The 16,386-nt window shown below is 30.5% G+C and overlaps 1 protein-coding gene across 1 annotated transcript in view; it reads right to left on the bottom strand.

The window, feature by feature from the left end:
- Nucleotides 1-852: 852 nt before the first annotated feature.
- Nucleotides 853-16,386, bottom strand: part of LOC145314852 (uncharacterized) — a 68,399-nt gene continuing 52,865 nt past the window's right edge. The window contains exons 22-36 of the mRNA XM_080154933.1: nucleotides 16,305-16,360; nucleotides 15,884-15,977; nucleotides 13,724-13,804; nucleotides 13,186-13,299; nucleotides 12,630-12,708; nucleotides 12,020-12,234; nucleotides 8,113-8,178; nucleotides 6,228-6,387; nucleotides 5,825-5,935; nucleotides 5,177-5,332; nucleotides 4,297-4,461; nucleotides 3,783-3,963; nucleotides 2,893-3,439; nucleotides 2,487-2,565; nucleotides 853-2,059 (exon numbers count right to left, since the gene is read on the bottom strand). Of these exons, the coding sequence (XP_080011059.1) occupies nucleotides 1,704-2,059; nucleotides 2,487-2,565; nucleotides 2,893-3,439; nucleotides 3,783-3,963; nucleotides 4,297-4,461; nucleotides 5,177-5,332; nucleotides 5,825-5,935; nucleotides 6,228-6,387; nucleotides 8,113-8,178; nucleotides 12,020-12,234; nucleotides 12,630-12,708; nucleotides 13,186-13,299; nucleotides 13,724-13,804; nucleotides 15,884-15,977; nucleotides 16,305-16,360 (2,460 nt within the window). The 3' untranslated portion in view covers nucleotides 853-1,703. The remainder of the gene's footprint in view (nucleotides 2,060-2,486; nucleotides 2,566-2,892; nucleotides 3,440-3,782; nucleotides 3,964-4,296; nucleotides 4,462-5,176; nucleotides 5,333-5,824; nucleotides 5,936-6,227; nucleotides 6,388-8,112; nucleotides 8,179-12,019; nucleotides 12,235-12,629; nucleotides 12,709-13,185; nucleotides 13,300-13,723; nucleotides 13,805-15,883; nucleotides 15,978-16,304; nucleotides 16,361-16,386) is intronic.

Raw genomic sequence — 16,386 nt, 5'->3', positions numbered from 1 at the left:
GGGTGTAGTACACCAATTAATCGTCAACCGTCTTAACCCTTAATATTCCTAAAAATAGATGCTCATGGAAATAAATTGAAGAAAATGTGGATGGGGGAAGCTTTTTGTTGATTTAAAAAAATTTAGTTCAGGTAAGGATATATAGTGTACAGCCATGCAGGGTTAGGTCAACGAAGGTATAGGCCTTGTAGGGTTCTATCTTTAAAAATAAGGAGGAGGGGGGTCGGTTCTCGCTAGGCACTTTGAGGGAAAGTACAACATAAAACTCCTCGTTTTTATGTCTCTGTGAATGTTGAATGTATTCATTCTTGTTTTTATTGTATCATTGCTCGTGTTAAACATGATATTTGTTGATGGACGGAAACATAATTACGGGTTTTTTGTACAAAATGAAATGTTCACTTTTTATGTAAAAAATGTATTTAACATCCTAAAAACTAAAGTATTTGGATGTATTTTTTAATGGAACAAAAGTATTAATGTAACACTTTTCGAGAGGAAAGAGGGTTTTTAACTAGGGACAAAGAAATAAACATCAAAAGGCATTAATTAAGCATTTAATGTGTGTTAAATTACTATGTTAAAAAAGGTTCATCTACTTACTCTTTTTATGTAGCAACTTATAGTGCCTAACAAAAAATTACATTATACAATACAAATGCCATGTCAGTATACATTTTACCATTGGTCAATAAAATGTTTACTGGCCTATTATTTGTCATTTGAATTGTATGACGTCATTTTTATTAGGCACTATAAGCTGCTTCCTTTTAATAATCTTACTTTTTTTGTTGAGCTTCGCATTTTTTATTATTGTCTTCCTTGTTTTAATAATCAATCAAACAAAAATACTTAACATCATAAAAATATTTATTGAAAATAAAGATTATCACTGGTTAACCTTTTTAACTTAAAATTGTTTTCAGAAATTTAATTTCATATTATGAAAGTTATCACATACATATGTACAAAATTCAGTCGTTTTTCAGTTAATTAATACATTTAAAAAGTCAAAATCCAAATGAAAATAAATCAAACATTTGGAATCAAACCTCCAAATAAAATGTGTTTGGCTATGTAATTTAATAACTAAAGAAAATAATAAAACATGAGGCGCTTTTTGATATCTAGTTTATTGCCATTTGATTTTTATATTACTATTTTGAAATAATTTTTTTTTAATTACAAATAAACACCAGGGATCTAAAGGGATAAGACAATTTAATCATAAATCTCCAACTTTGATAGGCAAATTTATTTCTTTTTTAGATAGAAATTAGTGGTTGAAACATTTAGACATTCAACTTAATAAACCAACCAATTACAATCTAAATGAAAAGCCAACAAGTGTCCCCTCCCTCTCTGAATAAAAACATATATAATTTGATATATTAAAGAAACCTAGATAAAATTTTTTCGCTAACAGCTATTCTTTAAAAAAGCTAATATTATACACATAAACAATATCATGTAAAATTTTAAAAATATCATACATTGAGTTCGATTGTCATATTTGAGTAGTATTAATCTGGGAGTTATATTTTATCTAAAAATGTTTAAGCTCTATCTTTTTCTTTATCTAAATTTACATTTATTTATAAAATAATATATGATATAATAAATTATTGACTTATGTAAAGTTAAAGGATGATAGTTTTTTTTCGGATAAAAAAATTCTCCCTGACAAATACATTAACAAAATTTTAACTGTCCTCTTCAAGAATAAGAGGGGTCATAATAGATTGAATTTCATCTCTCCTCCTTTGTGCTTGACTAACCTTGTGAAAGGCAATATATCCATTACTTGTTTTTAATAATGGTCTATACTCTGTATCATCATTATTAGTATCAGATTTATCATTCTGCACATTTTCAGATGAATTATTTTTGACCTGGTTGTTTGGTGGGTGTTGTTGGTTGGCCACTGTAACATATCCAGAATTTATTATAATGCTAGTTGTCTCACTACTATGGGTGTCAGATCTGGACAAGTCTGGTGTCTCTGGATAGATTTCTTCTGGTGAAAGATCTGGGCTTGTCTCGTTTGAAGAAGGAGAACCTATAAAAACATTTATTTTTATTTTTAACATAATAGAAATAAAATATTCCAGTATGGCTTCAAAACTAATTATTAATGTTGGATTAAAACCGTCCTCAGTCATACATATTCGCGGAAAGCTGTATATAATACGATGCAATAAATACGGGGATCTAAAGGGAAAGAACTATTGCCGATAGATTGATATACAATACATCCCTAATGATGATAAATAAAATTACCCCCTAGATTACAATTAGTGGTTGAACATTCAACTTAATTAACCAGTTCTAACGAACAAAAGTCCTCAAAGTTGCTAAACCAATATATCATATAAATAAAAACGTTGTTATACAACTTTTGGGACTAATGTATTAACATCCCACTGTTCCCTCCCTCCCTGGATAAATAACCATTCTTCAATCGCTTATTAAAGATTATTTTTTACCTGAAGTGGCCATAATATATCCAGTGGATAGTGGTCTAGTTCCCAATTCTGTTATTTCTTTCACATTACTTAATCCAACCTAAACAAAAGCAATTTTTAACATGATTAATTTAAGTTTATTCTGCAAATGAGTTGGGTGTTTGGGTAGGATATGCCAAAACAGATTTCGTAAACAGCTGGACCGAAATCGACATATAATTACTTGGATGTTGCACCAGATTTGTATGTACTCCCGTCAAGATTAAATAACGATACCCCCTCTCCCCACCCACTCTCTTTACCCAATCAATTCCAACTAGATGAACGAACTGACCAATAAATAAGGTCCATAGTAGCAAGTTAAGTTGACGACAAATTTTCCCCTGTCAATATATCCACGAATATCCTATACCCATTTTTTTATTACCTGTGACTGTAAAGAATTCCTTCTATCAACCAGGGTAGCAGCAACATAACCTGTAACAACTTTCGCCGCAGGCTGCTTAGATACTGAGCAGCAACCTAAATTTCTTGTGTAATCAAATTTATCTGGAGACAAACTAGACTCAATCTCAAACTTGTTTGATTCATTATTTTCTAAACTAAAATTTGAAACATTCGTTGAATGATGACAACTCTGTAACTTTATGTGTCCATTATTTGATATGTCACTAATATATCCATATCTCATATTTCTCATATTTTGGTTTTCCTCTTTCAGTGAATTCGATTCTAGCAATAGGCACTTCTCATCACCATTATCATTTTTATCATCAAACGTATCACCAGCGTTACTATTTTTATTATCTAATAAAATCTTATTGTTATCAACAACAATGCTTGTGGCTTGAACATAACCCTCATTTAATTCTGTTAGTGCCACGGGTTGGTTGGTTGTTGGGGATTGAAGGACAAATCGTTGGGGTGAGGTCATCATTGACGCAGCATCGACATAACTTGAAGTTGATGCTGATCTAAAATAATTAAAACATTTAAAGAAAGTTATGTAAGTGGTCATGAGATCATGGTTTAAAAGCTAAAGTTATGCTATTATATTAATTATAAAAAGTAATTCATTGACATATCTCTGCAACATTTAAAGTTAAACATTCAGAGGAGAGGGTGTGTTTATTCCCCACCCCAGTGAGAGGCCTATACATGAGGTGCCTAATTCCTGCAGGAATATACAGTACCAAATTTAACCAATAAATAAACAGATAAAAAACTCCTTCCCTTATTTTAGATTTTTTAAAGTAGAGTTGAGGGGGGGGGGGTACAAGTTCGACTAGTACCTTTATGTTGAAATCGTCAATTTACCTTATTGAAGTATCACTCATAATTGAAAATTTTCTGTCATTGGCCAGAAGCTGTTTGTTAGTTCCAGGTTGATTGTGGGTGGGGCTAGAAGGCACAGAAGCAAGGATATAAGGACTTGTAGCAGAGCTACTCTGCTGGCGGGATCCAGGGGTAAAGGAATTAGGGGGGTTGGTGTAATCTCCTATTATAGTTGACTTATTAATACATAGTTAATAAGGTTTTTAAACAAAGTTTACGAAACTTTAATTTTACAGATAGACGGACAGCTAGACAAATGGACAGACAGAAAATCTTTGATTATATAATCATTAGTTTAATTTGCATCTTTACATTAATTTTCAGAAGACTAGTACATATAGCAGCCAAGTCATAGAGAGTATACTTTTATGAAAAAATTGGACAGCTATCTTTATAAGCAGTTGAGAAAATCATGTTTTGCTGTAACTAATAGTATGCATGAAATTATTAAATCATGAAAAGTAATAACCAAACAGCATTAATAAGCCAACAGTGCCTGAATTATTTGTTTCTAATCCAAGTTTAGAACTGTGGGAAAAAGGTTGTTGTGTGCAAGGGTCTGGGGATGTGGGGGAGAGGGTGTAGGGATAATCTTCTTTGTAACTACTACTACAACTTGAGGTAGAGGAGCTCCGTAGTCGCCCATTCATTGTTGATAATCCTATAATCAAACATTTAGTAATCATAATTGTTAACCCTGAAAGATCGGACATTAATAGAACGGGGTGACAGGCAAAAAAGCCCTCACTCTACTAACTCGACTACTATTATGGCTAGTGTACTTTCCTTGTTTCATATAGATAGTTTACTACTATAAAACAGCCAAAGTAATTTTTAACTCTCTGGTCCAAGTTGGTCTTGGGAGGGTTGATACCCGCCCGCTTCTTATAAAAAGAATATGAAGCATTATGACATATGAACAGTAGAATTAGAAAGATAAAAAAATGGGTATAGTCCCTTTCGTGACAACGCACCTTAAATAGCGACTCTTCGTATTTTTAACAGTAGGTTTTCTCCTCTTTCTAGCCCCTACGGGGGGCTCCAACCCTGCGGGGGCAATTACCTAACCCTGTGGGGCAATCACCTAACCCAATATTAAATAAAAAAAATTAACCTATAAAAAGCCATTTTAAAAATACGTCAAATCGCCCCTTAAGTTGCGATGTCGCGGAAGGGACTATTCCCCCCCAAAAAATAATATTATTTTAAAACTACATGGGGAAAGATAATAATCCTGATAATTTAAACATAAATTTATGTGCTGTTAATTTAACACCTAACACAAAAACAATATTTTTTAAAAAGTAACAAATAAATTTATAGTTTCCAATAAATTGGTAGCTTTATCAAAAGTAATATTATTTCTAATTGCATACCTGACAACAAAGGCTGCTGGACATATCCAGTGGCAGAACTCTGCCAGCCTCCAGAATTACTGCTGGAGGAATCATTGTTCCAGGTATTAACTCTGGCGTGCTTGTTTTGCACCAGGGACATCTCTCCATTTTCTTTACAAGCAATCATACTGTAACCTTCAATATGAAATAAATGCTAAAAAACTACGCAATTAAAATGTTGACGATTTGTAGAAATTAGGGGTTTAAACTGATAGGGGAGGAGCCTATCTCTTTTCTTCGTGTGAAAGATAGAAGACTATTAAATAGATCACTAAATGGAAATTTTACACAACTGAGATTTAAAAAAAAATAGTGGGTCCAGGCCTGATACCAGCAAATCTTGCAGGCTAATTCAGGTATTGAGCAAACACATTTTTAAATACGACAAAGCATTTAAATTGGCCAAAGTAGTAAAATATCCCATAAATTACAATTATTACAACCGATTAATCAGTTTTCAGGTATGATTCTGTAGGTCTCCAGCACACTTTGAATATTTCTTACATTGGCAACGTTTGGTCAACGATAGTTGAATGATTTTTAATTTCAATAACAAAATATTTGTCCTTCTAGCTTAAAAAGTTCTAAGTTTTCAAGAACATAAAAAAAAAGAATAAAATGTTATACCTGTATTACTGAAATTTGTATTGGCTGCTGTAGCCACAATGTAGCCCAGTTCACTTACTCTTGTACTTGCGTTATTTTCAATAGATTCGGTGGATTCGGAATCTTCAATATCTAATATACATTTACACTTAACAATTTACTTTTAGATTATGAAAATAAAGAAATAATAAAAAGATGTTCATGTTCGTATTGATCGTATAGAGATTTAAAATAATAAAATAGTCATAAATATAAAAAAAATACCATTAGTTACGCCTCTAGCACCTAAGACTTTTATTTATAGCAAAGAGAGAGACAATGGCATTCAAATAATTCTGCACCTCAAAGTTTCAAAACTCGTACTGCGTAATCCATAAAAATGAGTAAAATTTATTTCAACAATAAGAATCTATATTTTATGAACAAAATTCGTAAAGTGTTCCTTGAAGATCGTCATCATTTTGAGAATCATCATCATTAAGACTGTCATTATCTCCATCAATATATTGATCAAGTTGCTGGGTCAGCTTGGTGTTCAAATCCTCTGGAATAGAATCATATCCACTGCTGGATTGTCGAGGCACCTAAATATATTTTTTTTTTATTTGAGCCAACGAATGAGAGAACGTGATTATAAAGTGTTAGTTAAATGTCCTGGTTAAACTTGAGTGCAGTTATTAGTTCAACATATCTTGTGGTTCTTCTTAATCTAGGTAGTAAGGTTTGTCCTATCCTTATGATAAAGTAACATGATCTCTTTGTGTCCGTTTGTACCAAAGGATCTAGCTAACCGCTAAACTGATATGGTTTTCCTTTATAATGTAGCTTCTCATAGGTTCTGGGAATGGTACCAACACCCTCCAAAGAGAAATCGCCAATGTATTACTTACTGGACTTTCCTTTGTAAAAAAGTGCCGAAGGTTTTCTTTTTAAAACTAAAATCTAAGGACCTCTAGAGGCCTCAAGAGGCGTAATCGATAGTATACAATATAAACATTAGCAGTTTCTTTTATTATCAAAAATTAAAAACTTTTTATCGTAGCTGTCTATACTCTATAGTGTCCTAGCAAAATGGAGATAGATGTCACTGCTTTTGGCCTACCTATTCTATTGACGTCAGGAAATAGTCTCTACCCCATCTCTTTTCTAAGGGGTAATTTCTTCTTCAAAACGTTTCACATAGGATTTTAATTTTTTTAAAATATATGCAATATGCATACATCAGCATTTAAATGCATACAGTTTTCTTTAAAAACTAGAAAAAAATGTTGTTTTTTGAATAAAATTGTGAAATTTTTGTGCTCATAACCATGTTCATTTATTTTCATGTTTACATATTTTACATTTGGAATAGAAATTTCATTTCCGTGATCCTTCAGTGTCAACACAAAACGACATACGATTTTTAACAAGGACAATTGTTTTCATTCGAATAATTATCGACAATAATTACATCTTAAAGAAAATACATTAAATGTTGAAAGTCATCCAGATTAAAGAGATAGAGAGGGGACAATTGACAGATTAATTAAACTAGTCCTCAAAGTTTTACAATGACGTTTTCTTATTTGTTTGCCTAACAACTTTGGGGATTTTAGTGAATTGTGATTATAAGTTAAGAGTTCGAAAGTTTATTTTACGCTACAAAAGTGGTAATCTTATGTATTATCATTGTACGTCAAAGTTTCGCCCATAGTCTTATCCCTTTAGATCCATGTATCTAGATACAAAAATTCAATATTCAAGAAAAGATTAATTTAAAAAATATTTTGATTACATTGTTGGAACAGGAAATATGCTTATTACAACAAATAAAAACATACATTTGATCTCTTTTAAGATAAACTTTTTTCCAGTGTAGCTTCGAAACCGACTAATATCTGCTGGATTAGAACCGGTTCTAAGCCATACTGAAAAATTATGTATACCATCGTAATACAGGCAATTTTCCACGAATTTTAAAATAAAAATCATAACATTAATTAATTAATACCAGTTTTGTTAGCCCGAGCCTTCAGCCCATTAAACAAAACTAGTTTTAATCTTAGGATTTTTCATTTTAATATCTGCAGAAAGCTGTCCATAATACGGTATTTCTGTCGAGGAGAAATGTGTAACAAATAAAACTACACTGCCTCTAACTTTTCTGACAGTGAAAAAATATTTCAATTTACTTAGAGTCTAAGTAATACATGAGCATACAGAAAATATAATACTTTTTTTGCCTTTTTATAAACCATTAAGAATTGTAGATTAATTTGAAGAAAATTCTTTTTTTGTCATCAAATAGCTAAGAATATATTAATTACCTTGGACAAAAATTCAGAAGACTTGGTTGATAGAAGATTTTTTCTTAGATCCCGAGATTTGTCATCCTAAAATGATGAAGATTGAATTAAGACAATGATGATACTTCCCTATAGACTTAAAAATTATAAATACTGCTGAAAATATGTGCATCCCACATTATAATAAACAAAATAATCTCTTACAGCCAATGTTTGCGGTTTAAACCAAAAATGAAAAAATAATAGTAATAATTCTTTTGCCTCAAACATTTTATGGATACTTTTATTAAAATTTTGGTTGGCTTAAACTAAAAGTATTCAAACTTTTCAACTAATAATCTTAACCTGCAGAAGGAGTAATTTGTTAATTATCATTAGGAATGCATATAAATTTTTCGTCCATTGTATTATCCCTTGAGATCCCTGAGTTTAACAGAAAAAAATGACAAACTATTACGACATTGTTCTTCCTTTTTGCACACAAAATGTATGCAAATTAAATACTGTACATATGTGCATTTTTCGATCAGGTTTTATGTTTTGGTAGACAATTGAACTAATGTTGAGTGGCCTAAAAGATGTTCCCGTATCGCTTCGAAACCGATTAATATTCGGTGGATTAGAACTGGTTCTCAGCTATACTGAAAAATTTTGTCTAGTATCGTATTATATCCAGTTTTCTACGAATATAAAAATTACAATCATCCGATTAAAACCAGTTTTTTAATTGTACATTTTATATCCGAGGAAAGCTGTTTATAATACGATGGGAGAAATAACTATTTTAGTATGGCAATGTAGAATAAACAAAATTTTAAGCAAAATTTTCAGAACTTGATTATTGGGGTGCTTTGCTTATTAAATAGTAACTAGTTGCCCAATATTCCAAAACTCAAAAGAATGGGATATTTATATCAAATAAGAAATAAATGTAAAAAAAGTTTAATGATCAACACATTTTAAATGGGCTTTCTGATTTACCCCAGGGTAGAATTAACATGGAAAGAGGCAGGGGTGTGAGGGGTGATTACCCCACCAAAATTATTATCAGCTGCAATTTCCAGCAAAAAGTTTGTTATCATCATTTTTAATCAGCACTCGAATGAAACTCTAATGTAAAAGAAGAAAAGGAAATTAAAAAATGCAGAAAACTTGATGAACATGACTTTAAAATCATCACGCATCCTGCGGTTACAGACAAGGGTATAAAATCTTAACTTTTCCTTCAGTTAAAATATACTCAAATGAGATAACATGAATGTTTTTATTATCATACTGTATACTGTTATCATAGAGTTTCCATGTATTTAAATTGTAAAGCCAAGGAACCATTAACTTATAAACAAGCTTAGAAAATTGTATATGCATGGGATAGCGTCAAATATTAATCTTTAACACAATTCGAATGTTTTTTTTATACATTTTTATTAACTTTTTGTTGACAACAATAAATTAAATCTTATAAAAGTTTAATTTTTATATGCCTAATCTCAGACCTTGAAATTTACATTCAATATTCCTTATTAATATGTTGTTATTGGCTTTATGCTTTCTATATAGTAGCGAAGCTACTCTATAATTCAAATTGTCTGTCCGTACATTAATCAGTCCGTAATCATAATTGGGAAATTGGATTTTCTCTGCTGCTATAAAAAATTGTTTCGTGATTTTTTCCCTATAAATCTATTATTGACTTCAACAAATCTCCTTATCCATATTACATGATGCTGTCATCCTTGTTTTTAATTAAATAACTTTTAACATTCAAAAACCAAGGGAAAACTTTTGAAATCTAACCTACATACATGAATAAAATATAAATATTGATTCAGAATAAAAAAAAGGAATGGAAAGATTTTTTTTAAAGACTACGGAAAATTTAGATAAAAAACTTCAACCTTTTCAAAACTAAATTTTATAATTTTCTAATCCGACTATTATTAGCATTATATGTTGAAGTTTTTTTAGCCCCGAGGTGCCGAAGGCACGGGCTAAAATAACTGGTTTTAATCTTATGATTGTACATTTTTATATTCGTAGAAAGCTGGATATAATACGATGCTAGACATAGTTTTTTCGTATGGATGAGAACCGGTTCCTATCCAGCGGATTTGAATGAATACGAGAAACACATTTTTCTTTTCAATTTAACTTTAATAAATAACAAGCATGACAACATCCATAAAAGCGAAGCTCTGAAATGGTATGACAGACGTACATTAACTCATGTAGAGTGTCAGAACTAAATATACAATATATAAATATATTTATAGTTTTGACAAAGTTATAATAAATTTGTTGCAAAACTTCTAAAATACAGAATACTGTTTAAGGACATACTGAAATTTTTAGGACTTGCTTTGCTAATAATATTGTACCTTATTGTGATAGAAATCATTACTCCAAAAATCAGATCAATCGAATGATTATATCACATAAAAATTGTTGTAAAAAAGTAAAAAATCAACATGTTTTAAATGGACGTACGGACATTCTGGTATAGAGTTGCTACGCTTTCTTAGAGGTACCTAACTACTACAGGACTCATCATGCAAAGTTTGAAATCGATAGAACAATTCAAACATGCCTAAATTAACATAAAAAAGCTATCCGTTACATACGGACCTATCCTTATTATAGAAAAGCTTAACTTTAAAAAATTTGAAGAATATTAAAGATAAACAAAATACGAAATATGCTGATAAATCAAAATTTTCCATCAAGGTTTCTGTAAAAAGAAAAATAAAAAAAATATCTTTATTTTTATAATAAAAATAAAAATATACGAAAAATGATTCAAGCAAATTTTACTACAAAAAATAATTTGTACATCATAGACGTTTAAAGAGATGTTTAAACCCCTTAAACCCCTCATTTTACCACCAAAAATTTTGTCCAATACATCAGATTACACAAATTAAAAAAGAAAATAAAAAAGAAACCCCTCCCACACCACTTATGGCCGATAAATTGATGTTCGCCCTATTATAATCAGCTTATACTAACAATACAATTGATTCGGACAAAAATTGCGAAACCTATACGTGTTTTTCCGCTGTCGATGGGGGGCAACACATCGTAAAAATGACGACCTCTCCATTTCCCCCCAAATAATATTTTAGATTTAATTCGCTTGTTGGTTATACCTTATTCTTGTATTATAATAAACAACCACAGATTAAAATTAGTACATTAAAAGGTTTAAAACAAATACTTAGTACAGGCCTATTTTTAAAAAAAATCAAGATTTTAAGCCAACGAATTAGATAAGGTATTACTTTAAGCTTTGAAAATGTTTTATATGGGAAATAATATAAAAAAAACTTTATTGTATAAATAAGTAAATCTTTTTGTGTTTTTTCCCTAATTCTAACTGTCAAAAGTTTTTGATTGAGAAGTATTTTATCTGCAATAAAAGTTTTTTTTTGTATTCCATTAGTTATTTACAAATTCTGAACATACATATATCAATCACTTTAATACTATTTGAATCTCAATTTTCTAATTTTTAAAAATATTTTTTCCTTTAAGTGTATTCAGCTAGGACGTTCACGATTGGGGGGTGGGGGGGGGGCCTGGGGGTAAGGGGTGTGTACTTCCCTCACATTAAAAAGTTTGCCCCTTCGCTATGGTTGCCTCAGGCACCACGAAAAGTGTTTTTTTTTGGGGGGTGTTATTATCCCCGTCTAGTATGTTTAGCCCCCCCCCCCCCCAGAAAAAAGTAAAAAAATAATGTTTATAAACCTTCCATGGACATATGAAAAGTTTTCCTGTAAAGAAGAACTAAATTGGTTCAGAGTTTAGCGAGATACTTTAGCGCTTCTCACACACATATAGGCATACTGTTACTTTTATGTAAGGATCTAGTTACATTAGTTTCTTCACTTCAAAACAATGTATTTTATACCAATTATGATAATTAAATTACCTGGAAAGCTCCAGAACAATCATCTGGCAGGTCTGGCTCCACATCCCTGTCTGTAGGATCGAACCTGCCATCCAAATCCTCTCCGATCTTGTCAAACAATGATTTCCTCCAATGAAACCATTGGAAGACAAGAAAGACGACCAATGATGAGACGAGAACAGCAGAAATGGCGCCAATTGAGATAATCAGAACTAGGTAGATAGGTGTGGCCATTCCTAAAATGTATTTATTCATTCAATTGTGATAGTGAAAAACTACTGTTCTTATTCATCAAAACAAAAGAATGATAAATCAAAAGAATTTGATCTACTTCAATAGTTATAATTCATAATCTTTTGTTTTCAGAAGTATTTTTGTTTTTTGACTTGGGGTTGATAAAAATAAGAATTTAATCAAACATATTAACTTAGATTAAAATTATAATTTTATCTATCTATCTATCTATCTATCTATCTATCTATCTATCTATCTATCTATCTATCTATCTATCTATCTATCTATCTATCTATCTATCTATCTATCTATCTATCTATCTATCTATCTATCTATCTATCTATCTATCTATCTATCTATCTATCTATCTATCTATCTATCTATCTATCCATCTCACCAGCACAGAAGGGTGGTGAGAAGCCACGTTCACTCCAATCAGATTCAAACACGTATTCATTTTTATCTTTAACTAACGCCTAAAAACAAAATATCATATCTTTAAAAGTTTATTTGTGGTTTAAATACAGACTTTCATTGAAACTCTACAAAGAGTCCAAAAAAATGATCTTTTGACGTCCCACGGCTAATTTTTTTTGACACTTTGTAGAGTCTCTCCAGGATTGTTGGACCTGACGATAGAGTGTCATGGTGAATAGCCCCATTATGAGGTAATTTTTTTGGTAAAGGGCTTTTATTAGCAATCAATAAGTGGCTTTTACTGCTGCAAGCTTGCGGCTGCTTTACTTTACACTAGTTGCTTTACCTCTAGTCTAGGGGTGTTCGGTTGCTGTCAAGAAAATATCCTAAAGCTTGCTTGGACACTACAGCTAATTTGGACTATCAATTTCCGAGATCTTAAGCTTCATACATAAAGTATTACTATAAATTATAGGATTTGTGTACTGTACCTGTATGAAGAATGTATAAAGATCTGTAAAGTTTGAGAACTATACCTGTATGGAAAATGTGTAACGATCTGTAAAGTTTGAGTTATCACAATCTGGTATCCAGGATGAATGATTCAGTCTTGTTATGTCAAATATATAACTTAGTTCTGTTCCAGTAACCTGACCAAAAAATACACCTTGAGTGATAGACGAAAAATTAAAGGTTTTTTTAAATATGCAATTTCATAAAATTCACGCAATTTTTAATTTAAAATATGAAATATCTTTTCCCTCAAAGAGGCTTGCGTGAACTGATACCCCTTGTAATTTTTAGAAATACTACGGCATTTTTTTTCTATGCCTAATCCCTCGCGATGGGTACTAACCCTGCAGGGCTACTATTTTCTTAATACAACCTAACCTAACCTAAAGTAATAAATAACCAACAAAAAAATATTTTCAATTTATTTCAAAATTTATCTTGTGGGTTTGTGTGTTCGACTATGTACTTTGAGATAAACCAATAGCTTAGAATTTCTATGATCTTTCTTTTTGATATTATTCAATACATATCTAAATACATAGAATAGCTATAAAATCAAACCTTTTCTAAGTGTGTATGATTAAACAAGTCGTCGGGCTTGTCAATCAAAATATTCCATTGAAATACTTGAGGCGCTCCAATCTGAAAAGAACAGGTAAATGTTACAGAGATAGATAGATAGTTTATAAATTAACAAGTGGCTGCACTCCTAGCATATTGGAGCTCTGTATTCGAATAGGTAGAGAAGGCTAAAAATTGCCTAAAACCATCCCAGGATATATTTGAAAATTACCTTATATGGAGAACTCAATTTGTTAAGTAGTTACCGTATTTTTATGCTACAGACAAAAATAACCTTACTACTTTATATGAAAGGATGGGAGCTATCTTATTCTATTATAATTTCTTAATAATCAAATTATAATGTTATTCATTCACATTTATCCCAATTATGTAACAAAAAATAAAACAAAAATAACGACTGTTAAAATACAATATTCTTAATTTTAGGCCAAGACATTCCCCTAATGCCAACATTATATCAAATTAAATCAATGACATTTTTAGCATTTTATAATTTCTTAAAGTTTAAACAAGAAATTTAATTAAAATCTAGTAAGTTATATTTTTTCTGGTGATAATTTATTAAAAATATATGTTTACGAGCCGAAAAGACGTAAATGAAAAAATTTCTTTCTTTATATAACCATATTTTATGTTTATTTATTTATTAAAATTAAAAATAATAGTTATTTTTCTTTATCTTATTATAAACAGCTTTTCGCCGATATTGAAATATAAAATTATATGATGAAAACCAGTTTTGTTAGTCCCCAGGGGCCGAAGGCCAGAGCTAACAAAATAGTTATTATTATTATGATTTACATTTTAATATTCGTAGAAATGTGGCTATAATTCGATACATAATTTTTTTTATATGGCTTAGAACCGGTTTTAATTCAGCGGTTTCGAAGCTAGACTGAAATGTTAATTAAACGAATTAAAAAGTTAATTTTAATATTTTTCCAAAATACAAATAGATATTATTTTATCAAAATCAAGAAATAGGATGGAGCATTTTTTTTTTTTTTTGGGGGGGGGGGAGGATGTCCCAACCCTCAAGAAAATTGCTAATAACCACCTAAGGATCAGTTTCTGTGTTTACTGTGGCTACCGAGATCTTAAGCTTTTGAGAGACAACGTTCTACTTTTTAATATAGATTATAGATGTGTAAGATTTAAAAAAAAAACAGAAAGCCTAAAATAATTCAGCTGCATTTAGATTTTAACAACGTGTTTAACGAACAAAATTTGTTTTGTTTTACGAATATCTTTATTTTTATTTATTTTAAATGTTCTAAACATTATCTTTTAGTAGCGAAACTACTCAATAATTAAATAGGTATGTTTGTCCGTCCGATAGTCAGTCTGTAACGCTAGGAGGGAAGTGTGATTTTTTCCGCTGCTATTTAAAATAGAAGACTGAAATTTGTTGTTAACATTTCCATCATTAAGGAGGATAATTAACTTTTCAACATCCATAGCGGTCGGACCGCTTTTTAGAAGTTTTTTTTGGCTATTTTAATATTTTTCACATTTTAATACTCAATCAATTGTTAAACGTTTGTTTGTAAACAATTTTATATATTATCTAAATATATTTATAAAAAATTTATAAATCAGAAAGTTTTTTAGTTAAATAAGCCATTAAAGAGAAAAGTTAATAAATTTTATTTTTAGATATTTAAATGATTTATTGATCCTGTAGAAGCTTTTGAATCGTCAACCTAATTTTGAGAGTAATTTTCCTTGAATATATTAAGTCATCTTGTTAAAAAGTTAATTTTAGATTTCAAGAAACTATTACAATATAACACTAGTCAGTGTATCCAAGGGATAGGGAAGGGTAGAAAATAGCCAAAATCCATCCCACGCAAAATAAATTACAATATCCTTTGATACTTCCCTGATATTGAGAACTCAATCAGTTCAGTAGTAATCGAAATCTTAAGCTTCGGCAAAAAACTTACTTTTTTTGTAATATACCCAATTAGGGCTTGACTAATATATATATATAATTGTGAATAAAAATACAAAAAGAATGTCTATGGGATTGACATATGGACATACTGACGCACGTAAGTACATATCCTAGTTATATCCTAGCTACGCTACAAACAACTTAACAAGAACGAACCTTAAACACAGCTAATAACTTACCCTAAAGTTAGAATCCCAAGTAATTTGAATATGCGTTCTGTTGGTAAATAAAGCTTTGGGTTCTTTTGGCTGTCCCGGTTTTCCAATTGGAGTTCTAAAAGAAATAGAAGTTGATAATCAAGCTTAAAGTCAATAACACTTTTTTTAAAAAAACTTATGACAATAATATCCTTTGATAGTATAGCAATTGACAAAGTAAGAATTTTATAAAAGTTATAAACCTTCCCATTATCTATGAGAAGAGAATCATATGTTCAAATAGAAACTGACACACAGATCCTGTCATTTTGATACATGGGTATCAAATATACTAAAGTCGAGAAAATTCCATTTATACCTCAAATCCAACCCCCCAAAAAATACAAATAAAAAACTCATTAGTTATAGAGGTAATAACATAATATTTTATTTGAACTTTTACCTGAAAGTGTTTGGATCTGAGAAGGGACCACATCTGAAGGTTGTACAGGCTGACACCTAAACATAATTATATTGTCAATACA

This window comes from Acartia tonsa, chromosome 3 (genome assembly GCF_053477335.1).
Source record: "Acartia tonsa isolate MP-2025a chromosome 3, ASM5347733v1, whole genome shotgun sequence".
Lineage (NCBI taxonomy): Eukaryota > Metazoa > Arthropoda > Copepoda > Calanoida > Acartiidae > Acartia > Acartia tonsa.
The sequence above is the reverse complement of the archived record's forward strand: the minus strand, read 5'-3'. Positions and strand labels throughout refer to the sequence as shown.